Raw genomic sequence first — 23,721 nt, 5'->3', positions numbered from 1 at the left:
ATGCAAATCTCCCAAGGCACCTTAGAATAAAATCAATAAAATCAAAAACAAAATCAACTTCGTTCAGCCATGTGTTGAATTAATTAATTGTTTTTAAAGCAGAGCCAGGGGAAAAAGGCTTTTTTCACTTTCAGTATCTTTTGCTCGTCAGCTTTGTACTTCACCCATTTTATTCATGCAGCAGTCAGTGCTAACACGTTGATGATACTTTCTTGTAGATGGTAGTAATGTTGATCGTGCTCCTGCTCCCAGACCAGCTTTGATTCTGGAGAGGCTGCTTGCTATTTTATCAGATAGCGAGGAGGAAAAGCTTATGCTGAAATCGGTTGACTGCTTGATATCAGCGGGGGGAGGAAAGGAAGCCATCAAATTAACTCATAAAAGCTTTAGTTACGATGAATGGACTTTTTTCCCTGTCTGTCGTTATCATCTTGTCTGTAACCCAGTGACCCTGATTATCATGAAGCTGTTTACAAGGTTTAGGTTAATTGGATTTCTTTAACTGTTTCCCAGAGCTGTGAGGAGCACAAATACACTGCTGTGAAGTTCAGACAGCATAGTGCAATCCAGTCTGCAAGGATACGGGCTTCTTCCAAGAGGAAGTCGTTTTATTTCATACTCAACTAAGTGCATAGCAGCATGTACCTATCATTTGGCATAATATTGAACAACACCCTCCTTCATACAGATGTGTTCAGTTGCAACTTGTGTTTCCAATACACAAATTACATTTTGCATGTTCAGCAAGAATTGAGCTTATTTTCAGTGAGAGAGCCTTTGAAATGTGTTTTGGTTTCTTTTTTCTTTTTTTTTTTTCCTTCAGCTTGATAGCAGTTTCACTGGTTTTGTTTTTATATGAGGAATCATGGATAAAATAGCTGTGCATTGCATGGCTGCCTAAACAAACGAGACAGGAGGATGTAGTTGGGTGAGATCAGGACAGTCCTCTTGCTTGGCTTTCATCTCCTCAGGATGCATGCTCGTTCTTTAATGGCACAACATTGCACCCTCCAGGTGCAATGCGCAACTGCAGGTCTCCAGATAACCCACTTGTTTTATGAGCTGTGTTTTTGTGAGCAAGCCTTCCGAATTTCTCCTTCACCATTATTCACCCTCTCTTTCTCTTTCCTTTTTCAGGCTTCTGTAGGCTCTGAGAAGCTGTTCTCCCCTGCAGCAAATAAAGGTAAGTGATCTGGAGAAATGCTTTCCTTATCTACAGCGAGAGATTTGGGTTGTGAATCCGTGTCGTGCGAATAGCAGGACATCAGTTTTGCCAGAGCCTGTAGCTTGGCCACACACATTGTCATAAAGATCAGCTTTACAGGCTTGTGATGATTTAAGTTAAAATTTAGAGCTGCATTGTCTCAGTGTGGGGTGGGACTTCTTCCCTCCCAGTAAGATTTGTATTGAGGGTCTTGGAGAGAGGGATTACTGACAAAGAAGAAGTCAGTCCTTACTGTAGGGGATGTGCTTCTCCCTCTAATACAATCAAATCCTCATTTCTTTTAAACAAATCAGTATTTCAGTGCTGTCTGTGTCATCCTGACAAGGTCTTGCACATCCCTCCCCTGCCAGTGCCCACGGAGCATTTGTGCCTGTACACCTCTTTTCTCCAGGACACAGAGGAGGGTGCTCAGCACGGCACAGCTCCACTCCTGCTGTTAATGACAGTAACCTGTGAGAGGCACTGGGTGTTGCTAAGAGACTGCCTCGTTCCACAGCCCCTTGGGGGGCATAGCCTCGGATCTCTAAATACGCCCAGCCCTCCTCTGAGGGCTCGGCACAGCCATAAAACCGGGCTGCTCTGCTTTCGTGTGTTCCCAGGGATAATCTCACTGAGATGGATACCGGGCAGAAATGCCAAAGAAACAGCCTGGGAGAAGGCAAACTGTGGTACACGGTGAAAAACGTTGTGCTGGGAATGGTTTCACCTTGCCATGCTAGGAGGTTTGTGTGGCTCCAAGTTAGTTGCCAGGGCTTGTGGCTGTCTGCAGCATCCTCTGCAGTGAGCTGCAAAATAAAATCAGTTCACAGTAGCAGTGGATGTTAGGGGCATGCAAATACCCCAAAGAGGGGAGATGAGGCCTATCAACAAGAACTGATGAAATAAACTTCTTGCATTATTTCAGTGGGGCCAAGAAAGGAACAATTTGCAGTTGTGTAGGAGTAGGTGCCGGACATGGAAAGGCGTTTTGGTGGCTGTGTGCTCCATCACCTGGATCCAGGCCCGGTTTTTAGCTGGGCTCTTCAGCAGCAGTAACTATTAGGAATTCTCATTCTTTCCAAGCTTTGCAGATTTTCAATGCCAAATGTGGAAACCGATGACAAGCCCATTATGTTATTACATTTGTAGATATTTTTACAAAAGTATGCAGCTTTATCTGGGGGAAAGAGGGAAATTTAAACAAATGGTGGGGAAGAACATTTCTCTTCTCTCACTTGGCTTGCTGATAAGGCAAACCAGATTGCCCATATGGCACTGCCTCGGCAAAACAAAAATCTTGCCATCCTGCATAATGCCTGGCACAGAGATCTGCTGGAGAGGCTTATGTTGAAGCGTTAGCAGCTTTGTTGGCTCCTCCTTGTGCTGAAGCCCAAGATCCCCCACCTCTTCATATCATGGAGCAGCTCAGCAACATGAGTTTTCAAAATACCTCCCTATCAGGAAGTTAAATGTGTGAACGCCTGTGAATTTGCTGTCTTGAAGTTTGTGTTCAATGCTGTTTATATCCCTACAATTTCAGCCTGTTCCTGTTTGCTTTAATGTGGGTGTAGACATTGCCAGCTTTGGGTTCAGACCGTGGGTTTTGTCTCAGGCTTCTCTTTTACCCTGGCCCTCGCTTATGGCATGGCCTGCCACCGTGGGCAAGCTCTCCTGGGGCTACCTCAGCATTTGGCACTTGGCTTGGCAGGTGAGAGAAATTCGCCTCAGCAAAGATTTTGTGCAGAAACCCAAACAGTGCTAAATTTTACCCCTCGCCCTGTTATCACTCCCGCAATGCAAGAGCCAGATTTGTCTCTTGCACATGCAAATGAACGCCGCTCCTACGCGACCAGGCTCGGGGATGCCATATGGCCGGGAGAAAGTGACTTTCAAAGCAGTGCACTTAAATTCCTTTTGTGAGATAAGAGCGTTGATTTAAGGCCGTGTTCTCCGGGGCTGGAGCCCTGGTGGCTCTGTGGGGAGGGGATTAGCTCAGCACGGTTTCCTGATGGGCACACGCTCGTCCTCTCCCGTGGGCATTTGCACTGTGCCCTTCTTTTGTAAACACTGGTGGCCTTTTTGGAGAGATATTAGCTAGCAAACATGCAGTATCCGTGCTGCAGCTTTTATTGAAGGTAACCAGGCTTCTAAAACACATAAAGTGGATTCATTGTCTGGTGCAACTCCCCGTGTTCCGCGTCCATTGTTTGGTGCAACTCCCTCGGTTCCCACAAACTTTCCCTGGGGATGTGTTTGGCCCTGTGTATTTGTTTTATGCCGTCCTAGTTTATCAGCAGCTTAGCAATGCAATTAAGTATTAAGATAGGCGGGTTACGCTTATTTGAGGCTGGAACAGCTGTAAAATGTAACCTTTGACCGCATTTGAGAGCTCCACAAAAGGCCGGAGGAGCAGCGTCTTTTGTCTGGGGCTCTCTGGGTAACGTTTGCCTTTGCCCCCTCCCCGTGGTGGCCGTGCTCCTCCTGCTGACACCAGTTCATCTGCAGCAGCAGATGCACGGCGTGGATGTCCACTTCGGGGACCAGGCACTATTGTGGTGCAGAGAGAGGTGTCCTGACCCGGGGTGACCTCAGTAGTCACAGCTGTGAAATAGGCTGAATGGGGCACTTTGAGCTTCCAGCAGAAGAGGAGATTAAATCCTCTGTGTAAGGAAATAATAATTAAAAGTAAGAGCAGAGAAGGCCTGATCTGCTCTGCTGACAGTCTTTGTTTTTCTGACGCAGAAAAGTGTTTGTTTGGCCAACTTGTCACTGCAGTGCAGAGTTACAAGGGCATTTGCTGCCGAGGGCCGGGTGTTACATCCTCCTGGAGAATAAATCAATAAACAAATAATAAAGGTCTGTTTGCTCTCTCATGCAGCTCCTTTCTCACAGGAATCTGCCAGCCAGCCCTTCCTTTTTCTGAAGGGCAAGTACCAGGAAAGGCAGGGGAAGCCCAGGCAAAAGCCAAATGTGTCCCTCTGTCTCCAGGTAGGAGCATGAGGCAGAGGAGTCATGGTCTGATGAGTTGTGGGGCTGAGGAGGTGAGAGGGACAGTCACCCCTAAGTCACTGCAAGGACCTCCTCCTGCCTGCTGTGATCATATTTTGAAGGGTGTAGGGTAGGATAGTTGGTATTTTCTGGGCTTGAGTGTTGGATCCTCACTGCTGCTCCCTCCAGCTGTGGGCTTCCCTCGTGGGTCTGGCTGGAGGCATTGAGCTTCCTTGCCCCAATCCTTGCTCCAGAGCTACTGTATGCCAGGGAAAGCAGGAGAGGTTTGTACCACAATAGCCTTGCAGCTGCAGCCCAGGTGACCTGCTGGGTCCCCAGTGTCTGAACCCAAGGCCACTGCAGCAGTGAGAGTGAAATGGATGTCTTAAAGGAGGTGTTTCTTTTGCTTGGTTTGATAGGTCAGAAGCTCCAGGGAGGAAAACCTCCATCGAAAATTGGAGCCTGGGCAGCAGCCAGGGTTTCTCCATTCATAACCCCAGACAGGCTGTGGGTGGGGAGGTGTCTGTGAGATGAAAGAGGTGTCCAGGAGCCCATGGGGCATGAGATGCCCATGGAGGAGCCAAAACTGCACAGCCCCGTCTGCCCTGCAGCCCTGGGAGGCACTGGGCAGCACGAGGGGAAAAAGAGCTTTGAAGTGTGTTGAGAACAGTATGTTGCTCCTGTCTTTGGATCCGGATCAAGCTGGGCACGGAGGGAGCAGTGTAATCCATCTGTCTGGTGGCACAGAGTGGCTGGCCAGGACCCAGCCCTGCCCTGGCTGCTGGGGGCTCGCTGAGCTCCACGCCTCAATTTCCCCCTCCTGCAAAATGAAGACTAATTCTTGTCAGCCAAGTGCGCTCAGAGACTTAATTAATGAATGTTTGTCAAGCGATTTATCAAGAGATCCTTTTAATGAGAGATTCCATAAACAGTGCAAGGCTTCATTTTCATGGCAATAATAAATGACAGTGAAAGTAAGTCTTATCCTTCCCCTGCATATGCACCCCCCAGGAAAAAAGATTGCTTACCCTCCGCTCTTACTTCTCCCTGGGTTTCTAGGCAGAGAGCTTTGAAGTGCTATCTTTCATCATGAACTGTACACATCCTCAAAGCTCTAAAGCTCACAGCCTGTGTCTTATCCCTCTGACAAGAGGGAGGCAAGCTTTCTCGGCATGCAGGTCATAATTGTCAGCCATGGGATGTGCCGCAGCCACCCGCCCCAGCGGGCTAATGCAGCTTATGCTTCTTTGAAGTTCCCTCCCTTTATTTTCTGTCCTCTTGACCACAAAACTGTGCCTTGGGCCAGCAAGAGAGATTTCTTGTTCAGAGACGACACTGAGCTCTGACAAGCACATCTGAACCAGAGAAGAACCCTTGTTCCTCTGAGATCACTGCTCCATAATGTTGTTGCCTTAAGGGGACTGTCTCTCCTTTTTCTCTCTGCTTCTTCTCTTCCTTTCTCTTATTCTCTTTTTTTTTTTCCTTTAATTCAGCACTAAACTGTCACACTAAATCATTTTAAAAGCTAGAACTACAAAACCTCCAGTGTAGGACATGCTGTTAAAAACTGATGGTTATTACTGTGAGATGGGGTGAGAGGGGAAAGGAGGGGCAGGGGCAGGACAGGAGAGCAGCAAGTCAGCTCTCCAGGAGGAACCTGTGAGTGCCCAGTGAAGCAGAAAACAACCTGAGTGCAGCTGAGCTCAGAACACCGTGCCTGGCACAGGTTTGCAGCAGCACTGACAGGGGAGTCAGGAGCCCAGTGCTCCCGGGCTTGCTGTGCTGCCTGCCTTGGTCCTGTCCCCCAGCACTCTGTCTCCACTTGGCAGGGTCAGAGACTCCCTGTCTGGGCTGGGACAGCATCTCCAGTAATCAAGTCCACCTCTCCTTCAGGGCTTTACCTTACTGTGCCAGGAGAGAGAGCTTTCCATCACTGCAAGGTCTGCACAGACAGGGCAAACGAGTCTCACCGCACCCGGCCAGGCACTCAGCTGTGTTTTACATGAATGGAGGTCAGGAGAGGTGCCATAAATTTTCCCAGTTTTCTTGTGTGGGGTCCACAGTGGGATCTGAGCTGCATCCTGTCTCTTGATCTCAGTTCTATCCCCATGTTCTGGTTAGATTTTGATGAGGTCACCATCTTGTGCTTGATTACCTGCGCAGCCAGGGAGCTTGAGGGGGATGATAATTTACAGCTGAACCTTTGGACAAGAGTCCACCATGATTACAGGCATGCAAAAATTTCCACAGCAGCATCTGTAATAATAAATAAAATAAGTAATGCATTTATTTAGATAGCAACCATATTGCTGTGATTTATACAGTGCTCAGGATGCTCTGCAGCTGCTCTGCTCCCCATGCTGCATCTCTGGTGATTTTATCACAAGCTTACAAGACTCTGTTTTTTTCATGAAACCCAGGCCCTCAGAGGATTGTACCAAAATCTAAGATTTAATTTCATTATTTAGGCAAGACTTCAGTCTTCCTGACTACAGAGAAGAGCCTAGAATTTTTGATTCTTCTGTGCTTCAGAGCCAGCAGGCAGTCATAAAGAAGCCCAAATACTTTGGTTTCAACCTTGTTTTAAATACAGTTTGTGATCTGTAAATGCTTCTGGGGTTGGCAATACTGGATACCCTGAGTTTAATGATAAATCCAGTGTGTGACCCCATCCCAGCATTCTCTTTTTGGAAAGTTCTATCTAATTTTGCCACCAGAATGGGCAAGTCAGCTTTCTTGCATGTGTATAAACATAATTATACAGTGGTCTGAGAAGGAGGACTTTGATTTTCAAAAAACATGGGCAACCAAGATAATCACCCAAGTCGCAGCCAGTTACCCACATTTCAAATCAAAACTAAACACAGAAAATGGTGCAGTGGGTGCAGTCTTTTAGTGCTGTAGTTTTCTGATTTTGCAGGCTAGGCTCTGGAAAGCTCAGCCTTCTCTTTGGGAATGGGAATGCACTCTCTGTCTCCCCTGTTAGCTATTTTGTGTGTATTTATTAGTCCAGGCTACAGCCATCCCTATCTGCAGCAGCTGTCTGTGAAATGATGATGGACAAGCAAGAGACCATTCACCGTAACCACACTGCCCGGTTAGTTTGGTAAAACTCAGACTGCAAAAGTGGATAATTTATTAACTTTGACACAAACTGAGTGTTGTGTGCCTCCCAGAGTGAGAGCTGCCTCGTGCAGGCTGGCAGGGTCTGCTTGCACCCGTGGCCATATGGTTTGCACAGCCATCTCCAGGCTTCTCCCCTTCCACTGAGCCAGCATAGAGCTTTCTTTGTAGCTTCAGGCTGCAGCCAGGAGAGTTGAAAAGTTGAATTATAAACATTTCCAGGCCTTCTGGTTGGTATCTTGTGTTTTGTTTTGTTACTTTAAGGATGTGGTGGAGTATGCTGCTGCATTCCTGTCAGTGGGATTAGAACGAATAGAAGCAATACTGTAGGAGATAAAATGTGTTTAATTATTTATTTGAGAATTACAGACTGAAATTGCTTTTTGATTTAAAGCTTCCAAGTCATGGATATGTTTTTGGAGTAGAGAGAGACTCACAGAAACATATATATGCACAATTATCTAGGGTAATGTAAGAAGTCTCTTTGCTCAACTGCCCTTCCTCCACAGAATTTGTTAATTTCCTTAAAGATTTTAAATTTCAAATGCGGCTTTGTTAAGTATCACAGAAAGCTAACAGCATGCTGTGCCTTGCCCACCAAAATGTAAATAAAATAAATAAAGTCTTCGTTGTATAAATGTTATGAAGTGGGTGGTTTATTTTCTTTAATTATACTTTTTATTTAAAATAAACTATAAAAGCAAAATATTATTTATCCTGAACGGGCCAGCACAAGCTCATATTGATTGAGTAGGCTTTTCTACATTCTAGCTTTTCTCAGTTCATGTAAAAGTAGATAAAAGGACCATCAAACTGTAAATCAGAAGAAAAAGATAAAAATTCCTTCCAAGTGCCTGTAGTAGTTTACATTGCCTAGGCTTTTAAAGGATGTTTGAAAGATACCATCTTTTTACTCCTTGTTTGTAGTTTGTTTTTCTTTTTTCTTGAGTATCAAAAGCCAATGGGTAATGTCCCAGCTGTGGTCCCTGGTTGCATTTCAGCACAGAAGGATGCTGTAGGGGGGTGATGTTAAGAGCAGCAGTTGCAACCCCCACAAAACTGTTGGGTCTTCTCAATCCTGCTTTTAAAATACCTCAGAGACATGTTTTATTCATGGAAGATTTTGTAAAGCTTCAGTTTCTGAGAAAATTAAACGCTGGGTATAAACCTGATTCCCCCTTCCAAAGGGCGAGCAGTGCAGGATGGTGGGAGGTGTCTGGCACGGGTCTGAGCTGTGCCCAGCACATCCCCAGGATTCAGATCAGCCTTGCTCCGTGGAGAGTCCTTGTTCTCTCCAGCTGCCCAGCCTGACACTCTGCTCAGCCCAGGCTTGTGCTGGTTTTCCCAGCTCTGTGATGCCCCTTTGCGAGCTGCTCTGCAGCCTGGGCTCTGTTTCTGTGCCCATGGAGCAGTTTGGGCTCTGTTTTTGTGCCCGTGGAGCAGTTTGGGCTCTGTTTTTGTGCCCGTGGAGCAGTTTGGGCTCTGTTTTTGTGCCCGTGGAGCAGTTTGGGCTCTGTTTCTGTGCCCGTGGAGCAGTTTGGGCTCTGTTTCTGTGTTCGTGGAGCAGTTTGGGCTCTGTTTTTGTGTTCGTGGAGCAGCCTGGGCTCTGTTTCTGTGCCCATGGAGCAGTTTGACAGGGTACCTGTGGGCAGCTGTGCTGGGCTCTCTAACAGCCCATCAGAGACCCCTGCAGACACAGCAGCCCCTCACAGTGCAGGTCTCCAGCACAGAACAGGCCAGCCTGGCCATCCTCCAGGGATTTGACAGTGCTGGTGCAGGGGGAGCTGGATCTGACCCCGGGGTCAGCTGGTGTTTCCTTCTGGGCAATCCATGGGAGTGATCAATGAGACCAGGGCGTGCTGTTTAATTGCAAATGGATCTGGCTACTCTTTTGTGTGCAATGCTGGCGAGGTCTGTAAGTCCCAGCAAGAGACCTCAGGAAGAGGATGCTGTCAGCATGTCGCTGCTTTTCGTGCTCCTCTCACTGCCCCTCTGGAGACTGACTCCTTCCTCCTGGGACAGGGCTGGAGCTGACAGCAGGACCCTGCTGTCCCGATCAGCCTGCAGCAGTTCATGCTGTTTCTGGTTTGGGCTTGATTTTTCTGTATTAGCTTCATTTGAAATCAGTGCTGTGAGTGATGGAGCTCTGTTCCTGTCCGGTGGGAGGGGAGGAGGGAGGCCGGGTTCGGGGTTTGCTTTCAGCCATGGGGTTCCTGCCGTTTTCTTCTTTAATAACTGTGCACGCATGTGCTCGCTGCTTCCCTCACCTCCGTGCTTCGCTGGCCATCCTTCCTGCTAACAAGGGCTGAACACATTCCCCGTGGAGCCTGTTAATGTTGCTGCCGAGCTGCCTGGGGACTCACAGCATGAGGCTTTCCTTCCATCTCTGCTGCTCCGGGCACTCGGCCCCGGCTCCCGGCCTCGGTTCAGCCAGGTAAAGCCATACTGACTCCATTGACTTCCCTGTATTTATTTGGGTTTACACCAGTGTATAAGAGCAGGACTTGGCAGAGTGTTTGTGTTTGCGTGTCTGTGTTTCTGAAAAGGATACTTGTTCTAGTTTGTTGGGTTTTTTCCCCAAACAGTAAATATTTTCTCGTAAATCGCTGGGAGAGAAAAGTGACTACAGTGCTTTTAGTTCTTGTAGTTGCTTTAAATGGATGGCAAAGACTTGCAGGAGGTAATAGGAAATTAAAATCTTTTAACCGTCCTGCAAAATTTATTGCAGAATTCTATCCCCACTCTGGGATTCTGTCGGACAGTTCAAAAAGCCTTTGGAAAGGTTCTTGTTCGCCATTAAATTTTTAAAGTTATTGAAGTAATTTTATGGAACCCTATTAAGTTTCTGAAGAAACACACTGGTTTCATCACTAATAAATTCTTAAAGGCTTATCGTAAGGGAATAGTCAGAGTTCCAGATCTCTCTCCAGGGAAATGGACATTAACATTTTGCCCTGTTGGAGATAATATTCTTAAAAGTATCAGCAAGGTGAGTGGCAAAGCTGGGAGAGCATGATTGCACCCATGTACATAGTCAAGCACTGTGTTAGGTGCTTTGCCAGTCAACCCTGGTGGAGTTAGTGTGGAGAATTTAGAAAGTGGAAGTTTGCATTAAAAGGTAGGGAAGAAGATTGCAGATACATCTATACAGATAATCCTAGTGTGGTGCTAAACTTAGACCCTGGTATCTGTTTCTGGGCACCATCATGTTCAAGAGAGGTTGCAGCCTTCTCAGAAAGAGACACAGTGAAGCCTGGAAGTGCCTGTGTCTCAGGCACTTGTGGTGCTTTCAAAATAATGCAAAATAATGCGTTCACTGTGCTCTCGCACCGCACCCAGAGAAGCACACAGAAACTTCCTCCCGGTGAAAGCAGAGCACCAAGCTGGCTTTGTGCTTCACTTAGTGCTCACAAGCGCCTTTGGTGAGTGCAGAGCCACCTGATGCACAGCAAACGGGCTAGCAGGGAAATAAAATTGTGTAATTGCCAGTTTCCTTCAATTCCGCTCCCTCTCCCGTTGTGCATAAAGGAGCCTATTTAAGTCTCAGCTGGAGTGAGGCTTGGTAATAAGCAGACATCTATGAACCTGCATCTGCTGCTGCTGTCTGCTAGGTTTGTTCTGTATTTCCATATTTATTGATGATCCAGTTTTGGGAGAGATCTGCCTGAATGCTCTGTGTCCCGTACTGTGAAACCTGTGGAAGATGAGTTTGTCCCTTCAGTCCCATGAGTCCTCATCCTTGGGACATCTTGGGAAGTGCAGGACCAGGCAGCATCACCAAAGCTTACATCAGAGTCTGCAAACCCACCCCAAGCTGCATTGGCTTGCAAAGCCAGAGCTGCTTCCTGGGAAGTTCTGTTCAAAGCAGGGTGGCAGAAAAGGGCCAGCCTTGTTGGATGAAGCAGCTAGCATTTTAATGCTCCTCAGTATTATGTGATTTGGCTTCCAAACAGCTGAGCTGTCCCCAGCCACTTGCTTTTGTACATGGCTGGCCTTCTCTGGGCACAGGAGAGGTGCTCACAGTGCAAGCTCTGCAGAGACAACCTGATTTAATACAGACTTAATGGCTGGAGGAAGAAATTTACAGGGTGAGCATTGAATGTTTATACAATAATGAACATGCCATTATTTTTGTTATTGAACCAGTCCTTGAAACTGAGCTAGGAACATGCAACCAACAACTAGGATGTGTTCATTGCAGTCTGTACTGATTAATTTAGTAACCAAAGTAGAGCAGATTATTTAATGCCTTTCATTGTATGAACAAAAATGTTCTCTGAGCATAATGTACCTTTTGGCCTGAAATATTTTTGTGTTACAGGCCAGTCTCTGGGCTCTTTATGTCATTCTAGCAGTATGTGCTGTAAAGCTGCCTTCAGCAGACATCTGGGGACTCCCCACTGCCTGGCAGCACGCTCAGCCAAGCTTAGTCCTGGGGCCAGGGCAGAAAAGGGCCTGACTCAGTGGTTGTGAGCAGCAGAGCACCCTTTTGCCAGCCACACAAGTGGGAGTAATTCAGAGACCTCTGAAGGTGCTCCAGATGGCTCTGTGAGCTGTTCCAGGAGTTCAGATGCCCCCGAGAGTCCGTGTCAGTCATCTCAAGGCTGCTCCAGTGGGAGGTACTGCCCGGGCTACTCTGCTTGCAGTCTCTCACAGTAACACCATCGCTTCACACTAATAGGCCAGCATGGTACATGAGGAGCCAGAGCCTGAAAACACTGCCAGAGAAGCTCTCTCCTTTTCTCTCATCAATTCTGTCCTCCCAACGATTGAATAGAGCTGGGTCTAGGTTTTTGGCTCAGACCCCTGCCTGCTGCATACATTTCCTCCACCAAATGGACACAACTATAAACCTCTTTCTGCATCATTTCCTGCAGGCCTGTACTAAACATGCCACCCAGGTGTCCCCGTGTAAAGCCACTTCTTGCTGTGTCTGCTTCTGTTGCTGCTGGCAGACTTGCCTTTGCGTGCTCACGGCAGGGCTCCCATCACAGCGTGTTAATTTTAAACAAACAAAGACTGCATTTTGATTTGGAAGGGACTTTCCCATCGGTTTGTGTCAGAGTTTCTTTTAAAAGGAAAGGCTGGATTTTGTTTTGTTTTATTTTCTGTTTTCTTCTCTTTTAATATGATCCCTGCAATTTTGTTTTCACTGAAATATTGACTGGCAGCATTGCAAATTGCCTGCATGCAGTCAGGAGCTTGCCAGCACTTTCTTACTCAGCTAGCCGTCAAGGTTGTGGATTCCACCACAATCGGTGCCAGGAAAGCTGTTGATCAAAAATATTCCTAACATCTGTGAGTCCTCTCCATCCAAATGAGATGTAGTTACATTCTCCTTTTCCCTACGCTCCTTCCAAAGTGTTGCTTCAGACACCTAGAAAGCCCTGGTTGCAAATCATAAGCTGATCTCTGTTTGATTTGCAGCTCCATTTCCAACTCTGTCGAAATCCAATATAAACTTCGTAGTGCCCTTCCCCCAAGCATAATAAGTGAAAAATATCTGCCTCCAAAGGGAGAGCAGATGGGTTTTCTTTGCCCCAAGCATCATTTGATCCAGATGCTGTCCCATGCTGTCTATGGCCGCTGTGGTCACAGGCCAACAAGGAGGGTCTTGTGTGGGTGGGGAGAGAGGACAGGGAGCAGAGGAGGCTGCTAGGCATGCCCAAAGCCTCACACACACACGTGTGTGTGTGTGTGTGTGTGTGCGCACAATTCTGCCAGCGCAAGGAGGGGACTGGGGGCAGGAGGGAAAAGCCTGATTTCCCTTCCCCCCTGTTCCTACCACCACCACCAATTCACAAGCCAACTATTAAATAATTAACGTACCCAGTGGGGCAGGAGGAATCAAAAGCTGTTGTGTTCCCAAGTTTTCTCTGGCTCTGAAAGGCACGTCTCGCTGTGTATTCTGGCACCTCGGAGCGGGTTTTCCTCCCTCCTTCGCCTCCCCCTTATTATCCCGTATGTGTGCTGGAGAGGGAAGTGGCGTTCCCAGCCCAGCGGGGGATGCCTGTTATTTCAGACTAGCAACAGGGGAAAAGGAACAGCCTGTTGCCTGATTGATGTTTGTTTTTTGTGGACAGACACCAAAGGTTCATTAGAGACGGAAGGTTTGGGAGGAGGGGAGCGGCAGCGGGGGAGACGCTCGCTCTTAAGGAACTATTGTACCCCTGTGCACTAACCTGGGCCTGCACTTTCTTTGACTCCTGTGAATGTCTCAGCTGTACCATTTTGGCCCTGGCAACTTTAGGAAAATATACACGCCACAGAGGTTCCAGTGAAAGCTCTGCAGTGAGGGGGGGGTCAGGGGAAAAGGAAGGAGAGGAGAGAACAATGCAGTAGGTTTTGCTGTAATTAATTTCAAATGTGCTGCTCATCTCTTCTCCTCGGGTTTCAAAGGGAACAAGGGGAGCTTGCAGGGCTTTTCCTACCACATCTGCATCTTTCCAGAGGTGGGCTTGGAAAGGCATCTTTCCTTCCATCTGTGGGTTTGACCAGTCTGGCAGTGTGGAATGCCGAGGGCAGCACAAACCGACACTGAAAATGATGTGCTGTCCAGAGGTGGAGGAGAGGGAGAGGAAGGAAGGGTGTGGAGGAGCTTCTCCTGTTACCACACTGGGTGAATGAAGCTGGAGAGACTGAGGAGGTTGGTACTGGGTAAAGCAGATTCCTCTGCAAAGAGTTAGGAGAGCACATTTGCTTAAATAACAAATGTTGCTATATGCTACTGTTGGTCGTGAAATGCTGCCAGGTTTTGGTGCAGGTGAACTGCTACAAAGCTTTTAAAGGTTTGGGTCAAACCCTCAATGTCTTGGTGACTTCAGGCCTTTGAAAAATCTCACTTCCCAATTGGGTGGTAGCTAATAAGTTTAGTGTTAAGCTTTTGGTATTATGGCATCTTGAGTAGAAATAGTTTCTTCTGATTGCTGTGTCTGAAATCTCATCTGTTGGACTGTGCTGTATCACACACAAAATAGGAGCTTGGCATCTACCATAAGGCACTGTCCTTGTGTCCTTTGCCTTCAGGTCTTAGTATCAATGAAGTCACACAATTGCAGCAGTAAAGAGAAGCAAAATGGGCCTGTTAGACTATTGACTTCACTCCTCTCAACAAGATAACCAGATGCTAATTTGATAGCACTATGAATCTTAGCCAGAAAAATCAGTAAAACAGAAACTTAAATTACACTAAATTACTGTTGCTGCTTTAACAGCTCTATTTTCAAATTGCTTCTTGCTTAGAAGCTTGCACTGAACCCTGGTGCTGGTGGATAATGACCTCTTGTTTAAACACGTGGCTACTTTACGACCCTTAGCTCTTAGAAAAACCAACCTCAGTATCGGGCGGTGGATATTTCTGAAGTTTGCCCATAAGGAAAACATTTCTGCAGGGTGATTGAAGAAAGTGTTCTCTTTTCTGGTCAGAAACCAATTCAGTGCAGCCACAACATGCTGAATACCCCAAAGGTACTTGAGGTGGGCGCTTGTTTGTAATACAGTCCTCCCCAGGATGCCAGTGCTGGTGTGTGACAAGTAGAGCGTGACCAGACAGTGATAAATGTTTCTGTGGTTCTTTGCAAGGGATGTAAATACTGCAGTGCTGTTCCAGGCTCTGTAAAGGAGTGTGTTGGGTTTTGTAGCCTCACAAACTAAATGGACTTCCTGGCACTGGTGTGGGGCTGGCTGCTGAAAAGCTGGTCAGTGATGGAGTTTCACCAAGTGTATGTGCAGTGCATGGGGTGGGGTGGGCATCACTTCAGGCTGTGAACAGGCAAAATTGGTATGGAGAACCAAAGATATGGGGAGAAGCCCAGAGCTTCTAAATGTGGCATATCTGTAGAAGACTGCAAGACCTTTTTCTCTATACATTTCTTGTGGAGGAAAGGGAAATCACATTTGGAGAACATTCAAACCCACTGCCACCCCCACCTTGTGGAGAGAAACCCATATGAGAAAGGAGGAGGAGCTGAGTCAAGTCCAGGTTTAATTTCCTGATCTTCCTCCATAGGAAGAAATATCCCTTCCTTTTAACTCTTGAACAAACAACTGCATTGGCCACATCATAGTGAAGTAGCCCTTAGATCACATCCAGATAAACCTGGATTCCAGCATTTGCTCCTGATCATGGATGTTTTTGCACCTTGTGCTTGCCAGCAAATACAGGAAAGAAGCAATATCTGAGGTCTCGGCAGAAAGCACATTTATTCCTCTGCCTCCTTTGCTTGTAGCTGGATTGGAGACCATATCCTAATTCCCTGCACACAGGGAGCAGCCATAACAGCACTTTGGAGCACAGCAGGGGTGCTTTGAATGCTCGCTCTGAGTCTTGGCCATGCCTTTCCAGCTTGTCGCCTCTCCCTTCATCAATTTTGACAATAAGGGAAGGAGAAAGGCGGATGGCAGGGCTGGAGAGAGGAGCTGCTGTCCCGGGGCTGCAGTTCTTTCCAGGAGAGCTGCTGTCTCCAAGTGCCACACAGAGAGCCCAGCCTTTGCCAGCCATGTCCTGGGGGTCCTTTCCAAGTCAGACTTCTTTACCTGTCAAGTATAAGGCAAGAGATTAAGGTATATTGTTCCCCTCCAGTGTATTGTGATGTTTCTCTCCAAGGCTGAAGATCAGAAAGTTACTGTAGAGGGGTTTTGCTAAAGAATAAAAGCAAAGCCCCAAGGAGGGTTTTGCAGGTCTGGCTTTTTGATCTAGCACAAAACTTCGTTCAAACACTGGATGGTTTCTATATGTTTGAAAAGGATAGAGGCTTTTGCTGGTTTTGTGAAGCTAGATCTCAAATCCAGGGCAGAAGACGGGCTCAGCCCTTAGCCTGCCCCATCAGGCTCTGGAGCTGGTGCAGTGCTCCTGAAATGCCCCATAAAGCAGGCAGAGCCACCCTGCTCCCTGGCATCCCGGGAGGCAGGGGTGCAGGGACAGGGATGTTCATCCTGCCTGTCCTGCAGCTGCAGGGCTGGGGTGCCAGGGGGCACAGAGCACACAGGGCAGCAGGATGTGCCTGCCATCCGAGCGACTCCCAGGGGTGCTCAGTAAAACCACAGGAATCGGATTTTTCCTCTCCTTTTATTGGTTACAAATGGTTTTTCTCTGCTTTTGAAGGATTCCTACCACCTGCTCCTGTCAGCCAGCAAGATTTGCTTTAGAAGCTCATCTTAAAAAGGGAGAAGGGAGGGATGGGGTGTGTAGGGAGCCTTGAACCACTGAGAGTTTGCCTTTGGAGATTCACAAGGGAAGAGCACGAATAGGGAATGCTGTAGGGAGGTATTAAATGAGGCCCTTTTGTTTCACTCCTTGTAGAGCATGAAAATGCCCAAGGCGTGAATACTCTGTTAAGATTATTCTTGAACATTTAAATGTCTGTTCTGGTAATTTATAAAATGAAGGGGAGGGAAATGCCTTACACAAGGAAGAAAAGGGAGACCTTTACTGGCATCCAGCACTGGTAACTGGGGAGTTGTTCTCTGCTGCTGTGGGAACAGGGGGAGAAGGTGGATTTATCTTGTGGATGCAGAAAAGCTTTAGTCCCCAGAGATGTGGTGTGGCATTGGAGAGGCTGACTGCTCCCTCGGTGTCTTTTTCCTCCTTTCATAATGGGGAATATCTTTGTTTCCTTCCTGCCACTCATGATTGTGTTCAGCCTTAGAAGAGGACAGGATTTTTCAGAAATATGCAGCACCCAGCATAAGGGGAATCTGGCTTTGGTTTTAACAAATTCATGGGAAGAAGCATGCTCATTCAGAGCAGGTTCTCTGAGCCTCTGGCAGGCTGAGCTCGTTGGGAACAGCCCAGCTCAGAGCCAGCCTGCCTGCAAAACAAAGGGCTGAGGAGAACCCTCTTAAAAACACAGGAGTACTTGCTGTCTGTGAGACATTGTTCCATAATTTCCCCTGCTTCCCATCTCTATATATAAAATAATGGGTGCTCTGCCCCTCCTGGCCTAATTCCTGTTTGTGGAGTGACCATAAGGTAGAATGTGATACCCCAGTCATTGCCATTAGCCATGAGCATAACCTGTAACAAAAGCCCTGTTGCTTGTGTTTTTCTTGTGATGGTTACCCCACTGTGAGGTCCACAAGCCCAGCATGGACCAGTGCTACTATTTTCTGTCTTCTGGGAGCACTGACAGTGCAAAGCAAATATAGGTCACTTCTCTGCTAGGGTGAGGAATCAGGAGGATGGTGTGGATTTTATTACTTTCAGATATTTGGGCTAGAGGCTCTCTTGCTGTCAGAGCTGAATCAACTCTCAGCCAGTTTGCACGCAACATATGTGATAGATTTTGCAAATGAATATGTTAATGTGGGAGGAGGTGGTTTTCCCTGAAACCAACTGCTGGCACTTTGGAGTGTTGTCCTCAAAAACAAAACCATATTGTGTCCTCAAAACCAAAACCAGTGGCACCAGCCCTTGGATTCTGCCCCTTGAGAGATGAAGCATTTCATTTGTAATCGTTGAATTGATTAACCATTTTGAGGTCCATTAGAAGAAATGCATTTCCCCTCCCTGCAAGGATCTATGATGTCATCTCCAGTTAGTTTAATATCAGCAAAAATACCTCAAACCATTGCTGCAGGCTGAGATGAGGAACTGCATCACTGCACTTCCCTGTGATCTTCTTTGGTGCAGAAGCTATGAATTGCTTCTTACTGGGCTAAGATTTCCTATCAGTTGCAAATAGTTCTATTTCTCAGCCCTGCCTCGTGCAGAGGCCAGCACTCCTCCAGCCTGTGGGACCTGGAGTTGATGGGGAGCCAGGTGGCTCTGGGCAGAGATGCAGAGGCTCAATTCTGACTTCACAGAGAACTGCTTGAAAGGAAACACAGATATAATGAGTGAATGATGATATCTGATGTGCTAATGGGGAGTGGAAACTCTCAAGAATTAGCTGAGACCCCACTTTCCTCTCGTAATGTGCCAGAATCTGGGAATACAAGAATTTGCCAAACCCAAGTAGCTGTTTAGTACTGGACTCTAGGCATGTTTATGTGTGTGCAGTTTGGAAAAACTGTGACATGGAGAGGACTTGAAGGAAAAACTTAGAGTGATTTCAGTGGGATTGTTGGTACACATGGCAAACATGTAAAAACAAGATTATGAATTATGCAGCAATTACTGTCTCGGAAAAGTATCTGCAGGCTAAGCCCACATACTTACTTGTCTCTTTCCTTTCACCCAATATTGAAATGAAAATGTGCAGCAGTTTCAGACCAGACTGTTCCTGTGATTATCTTTGCAGAAGCCTGAGCCTGTGCCTGTTTTTTGCCCGGCACAGAGGTTGCATGTGGCAGTGCCTGCCCAGTTCCAGCTCACAGGGTAACGTGGGGATTGTGAGAGTTGTGGCTCTGCCTGGGCAGGGGGAGAGCTCAGGGCTGTGTGCTCTTGGGGCTCCTGCAAAGCCCAGGCACCAAGAAAGACAAATGCCTCAGTCAGTAGGGCAGTGAACACTCTCCTGAACAACTTCCCTCGCTACACTGAGTAGTCTCATGCCTGTCACAATCACAAGGCTTTTCCATGGCCTTGACAACCTGCGGCAGATTCCATCCAGCAGCCTTGTGGAAATTGTTGTGCTTGATGATCTTTGCAGGGCCACTGCAGTGGATGTAAAGGGACCCCAAGGAGTCAGTGGGAAGAGGAGTGTAGAGCTCACTTTGGCTTTGCAAGTGCTGAGTGACTGCTCCAGTCTTTTTGCACATCCAGGCTGGCATTGCAGCAGTTCGTGCTGCCTTGCACCCTCCAGCCTCATAAGACTTTTTTCCACAGCCATAAACCCTCACACAAGAAGAGATTCAAGAGCACCTTTTCATTAATAGGGTGTGATTCCATTGCAATGCACGGCACAGTGTTCCTCTGTTAGGTCTTGCTAGATGCCAGATCATACATTATCCTCCAGCCTATCCAGCACTAAAATATTTCCAGAATTTCTACTGCCCATTGAAGAATTCACACTTCATCAAAGGAGAAAGCTGGAAGGAGCTTTGCAGCTGCACTTCACACACTGAGATCATGCTGGAGGAGTTTGCCTTCTGCAGTGCAGTGAAGTGTTCTTTTCTTTCCCTTATTGCATACCAAACCACTCTTTCCTGTTTAGAAGGAAAAACCAATCCCTCACATTTTCCTTCTTGAGCCTTTTGCAAAGCCATCCCTCAGATGCTGTTGTGTTCTCTCAAGTGTGGTTCCTCTTGAACCAGGTGGGACAGAAAAGATTTTTCAGAAGATGCAACACCTTCCAATGTGAGGTGTGGAAACACTATCACAAAAAATTAAGGATTGAGAACTGAAGTGAAGGAAAGCTCCTCTATTCTAGAACTTTTGTTATCAGTAGTTAATAACTGTGATTCATGTGCAACACAGTCCAGTTTTCTTGATAGTGGGCATGTTTAAAGGTAGAGTGAACCTTTTCAATCTTAAAAAGCAAAAGGCCATCTGTGACTTCCTGATGCTGTTTACAAACTTTTTTTTTTTGCCTGTGCTGTGCTGTCAGTAGCTGGATTTATTCATTTCTTACTCTGTGAATTAAAATGTTGAGGCAGCTCCTGACATGCTTCTTCCAGCATATCCTTTTGGAGTGAATTTTTGGTTGCCATAGGGACCAAATCCAAAGGGCACACACCATTCAAATAAATGTTCCCTGATTAACAACTTGCAGCTTGTCCCTTAAATATTTTAATTATCCATGATGCAACTGGAAATGTTGTTGAATGTATTTAGTCTGTTAGTTTCAATATCTCAATTTTTTCTTAAGATGCCATTCCAGCAGCTCAGGAGCTGGATTTTGACCACGCAAAGAGAAGCCTTAGTGCTTTTAAACTTGCAGGAAAATTCTTCCAATTTCTCTTCATCTTGACCCTACATTCTCAACCAAGTTAATGGAAAGAGGTGTTACTTCACAGCTTCTAGCAGAATGGAGGCAAGTGGGTAACAGCTGAACATGTTGGTTTAGGGCAGTGATGTGCTGCTGCTCAATCCATGGGAGGGGTCTGCCTGAAAGGGGCCTGGGAGTGAAGAGGGACAGTGGGAGAATGCAGGGATGGGGAGCTGCTGGTTGGAAAGCAGTGGCCCCACTCGACAAGCACTCGACCTCAAGTGTTGTTTTCACAAATTATGAGCATATTAGCACTAATGTGACAGCAGCTACTGAGCTGTGAGGGCTGGACATAACAAACAAACAAACAAGATGGGATTTTGCTAATTTGTGCATGGTGGGTCTCTCCTCTTGGCTCCTGCTTAGCAGAGACTCTGTCACCTTGCAGCACAACTTTGCATTCTCGCAGTTCCAACCTCAACTCTCTCTCACTGGGACTGTTTCTAAACAGATCTGTTTGCCGCCCTTTAGGGAGGAAGAAAACTGGTTTTGGGCTCTTTCTGCCTCTGCTGCAGGGGGGAATAGATAATCTCCCTGCCTTCCTTTGGTAAAAGCTGCCTGGTGGTGGGAAGCCATGGTGACACCCCAGCAGTAGCACTGCCCCTCTGCTTGCTGCTTTTCTTGTGGTGCCTGATCTGGTGCATTTTTCCATGCCAGCAACAAGGGGAAGCAAGTGGGCAGGAGCCAGTGCCCACAGGCTGAAGGGTAAGGTATGAACTCATCTTGATTAGCTCTGTGGTGTGGGTCCTTCACCACTTAATTGGCTGCCAATAGCTGCCCTAATGAAGGATGATGGATGGGGCTCCAGGGCTGTGGGAAGAGGCCAGCCTGTCAGAAGCAAGGATGCTCAGGGAAACATATCTCACCTGGAAAGGACGGGGAGCCAAGAGCTTGAGCACGGACAGTTCTTTCCTTGCATCAGGACAGGCATCAGTTGTCTTCCAAGGCAGAGATGGGGATTTCTGTGACCCTGCATATGCTTGGCTGGTTAGGACAATCATCTGTTCCCAGCAGAGATGATCTGGTTTTTCAGAATGTTCTTTCTTGCCATTTTCTGGTTTTGGTTAGCAAGTGTGCTTTCTCAGCCAGACGTTGACTTAACTTCTCCAGGCTGGAAGATCCGAAAGGTCACTGACGCTCCTCCGGAACAGTCTCACTTTCTGATTTTACTTTAAATCATTCCTTGGGAGTTTGGAGCTCTCTGATGTCATTTAAAAAAAAAAAAGAATCAAAACCTTCATAAGACTGTGCAGATGAAACAAAATTGTTGTCTTAGCCCACACAGGGTATTATGCAGCCTGGCAGATCCCTTCCTTGTAGCAATAAGAAAAGGATTTGGCATTTAACCTCTTGAAATTAAACCAGAGTGTGAACTTCAATAGTTCAATCTTATCAGGGCTTTGCTAGAATAACAAATTGTGAAAAAATGTAATCATGTCTCCAATGTGACCTTGGCAGATCTGCCTCTGTGATGTGAGAGATTAGGTAACTCTAAGCAGATGTCTGTTTATTTTGAAAATAATAGTTATAAAATCTTTCTTTCCCCAGTTTGTTTGCACTGCCTGTGAAGGATATGACAGAGAGAATTGTGGTCTGCATGGAGCTCTGTGTTACAAGCTGCTCTATTATGCTGAGCAGTAATTGCTCTTGGAGGTTTGAGTTATCGATCTATTGGTGGGGGTTCAATTTCAGTGTAAAGACCTGTGTTCATGATTTAATTGGAGTGATTAATAACTCACTCGCAGGCTAGATGGGAATCGATATGGATTTCACACACCAAAAGTAGTACATTTTCTCTAGTAATGTAGTAGTTGATGGTTTATTATTTGCCCTTGTTTGCCTAATTAAAATCAAAAGATTCCTTGGTTTATAACAGTTCTGTCTGTTAAAAAGCTTACAGCTGGAGTTGAGGATGTGTGCTTGCTTGCTTTTATATTGGGGGAGTGTCTTATTTGCCTTGTTGCTTGTCTGTCACTCAGATTAGGTGTACAAAAGGCCATCACACGTTAAAAACAGAACAAGACAAACACACCTTTAAGTACACAACTACAAGAAGCTTTAGTAATGTTTTCTGGCCAGGGAGGTAGAGTGGCTCCTACGTCACTGGTCTGTAGGCATTCAGCATCTGCTTAGGAGCATTGCTGAAGAGATTTAACCCATTTGATCCAGCATTATAGCCCTGGATTAAAAAGCCTGTATGAAACTTTCAATCTCATTACAACGCCAGCATCCACAGTAGGTGATTTAGCTGCAAATCCAGTTCCAGCTTTGCATTGAGATATTGCCAGAAGCAGCATTGCTGGGAAAATGCAGTGTGACTTACTTTGGGGGGATTTGAATGGTGATCCTTCTTCTTTATGCTGTGGCCCCAATCCTTGTGTTTGGCACCCATTTTCATTCAGCTCCTGCAGCTTTGGTGTGTCATCATGCATGCTTACAGCTAACATGCCTCGATAGAGCATGGAAAGCTCCCAAATCTCTAGGAATAAAACATCCCATTAAAGAACCATAGAGCAGCAAATAGGCATCAAGTCCACAGATCTTATTGCTGCTGCTCCTCAGTTTCTGCAGGAGGGGGTGAAAGCTTTCTGTGCTTCAAGCTTTCTCAACAAAGGCTCTTATCTACAGAGCTGGCTGAGGAAAACATTCTGTGTAGCGTGTTTGAATTTTCTTTTTGATTTGTAGAGTCCAGTAAGCTTTCTGGTGGATGGCAGATTCCTGTGTTCAAATTAATTCTAGTGATGGCAGACCTTATTGGTTAACATTCACAAACATCTTGGTGTATATGTGAGCTGCAGACTGAAAACACTGATCTGGATGGAAGTGTTTTAATTTTAAATAGGTATTTCTTTAAGGAATCCTTCCTACCTATTCTGAAACAATCAAAGTAAATGTAAATTTGCCATGCTTGAGGTCTTGGTTGGGGGAGAAACTTTAATTATACAGAGAGTGAGGGAATGCAAAGCCTTAGAGGTGGTCGGGGTTCCCTGAAGCCTTGGGTTTCATCAGCATTTCCAGGGTGTTGGTGACCCAGAGCTGGCTCTGGGGAGTGCATGGATGTGTCCATGTGGGTGCAGGAGAGAGGAACTCTCTGCCCAGGTGTGCCCCTAACGTGGAAATCGTGGAGCACATCAGCCCTTCACTGTTGGGAGTTGCTGGCTCTGTGATAAAAAGGAGAGCTGCTTTCCTTGTCGTGACATTATGAAAATGGCTTGAAGATATTTCACTTTTTAAACTTGGGCGCTTCGGAAGGGAGGGAGGGGGAAGATACCCTTGGAAGTTAATTCTGAGGACCAAGCTGACAGCTTTTTGCCACTGTTGCTTTCTTCTAGGTTGAAAAGCTGAAGGCTTGTTACAGCCCCAGCATACAGCAATCTAGCAGGTTAAATGACTTGGGCAACACAGTTTATTAAAACTGGCAAGTGCTCGCTCCAGTTCTCCTCCTGATAGTCAGGGCTGCCTGGGAGAGTAATTGATAGTGGCAGCTGTTGGGAGGTGTTTCAGATTGCAGCAGGCAATGTGACTTGACAGACAGCTCTG

The 23,721-nt window shown here is 46.5% G+C and overlaps 1 protein-coding gene and 1 long non-coding RNA gene across 24 annotated transcripts in view; one reads left to right on the top strand and one right to left on the bottom strand.

Annotated features, from left to right (window-relative positions):
• The window catches only part of FBRSL1 (fibrosin like 1), a 502,054-nt gene that overhangs the window by 445,492 nt on the left and 32,841 nt on the right, over positions 1-23,721 (top strand). For all 22 annotated transcript variants that reach the window (XM_064392668.1, XM_064392660.1, XM_064392670.1 and 19 more), the window contains one exon: positions 1,138-1,183. In XM_064392668.1, the coding sequence (XP_064248738.1) occupies positions 1,138-1,183 (46 nt within the window). The remainder of the gene's footprint in view (positions 1-1,137; positions 1,184-23,721) is intronic.
• Positions 15,567-18,983, bottom strand: LOC135282684 (uncharacterized). 2 transcript variants are annotated; one of them, XR_010348746.1, is made up of 3 exons: positions 18,474-18,983; positions 17,875-18,125; positions 15,567-15,850 (listed from the first exon to the last, which is right to left on the bottom strand). It is a non-coding gene; the product is annotated as an uncharacterized LOC135282684 (long non-coding RNA). The 2 variants fall into 2 exon arrangements; XR_010348745.1 differs by having other exon boundaries at positions 17,875-18,122.

The sequence above is a fragment of the Passer domesticus genome, chromosome 17, assembly GCF_036417665.1.
Source record: "Passer domesticus isolate bPasDom1 chromosome 17, bPasDom1.hap1, whole genome shotgun sequence".
In the NCBI taxonomy this organism is placed as follows: domain Eukaryota; kingdom Metazoa; phylum Chordata; class Aves; order Passeriformes; family Passeridae; genus Passer; species Passer domesticus.
The sequence above is the reverse complement of the archived record's forward strand: the minus strand, read 5'-3'. Positions and strand labels throughout refer to the sequence as shown.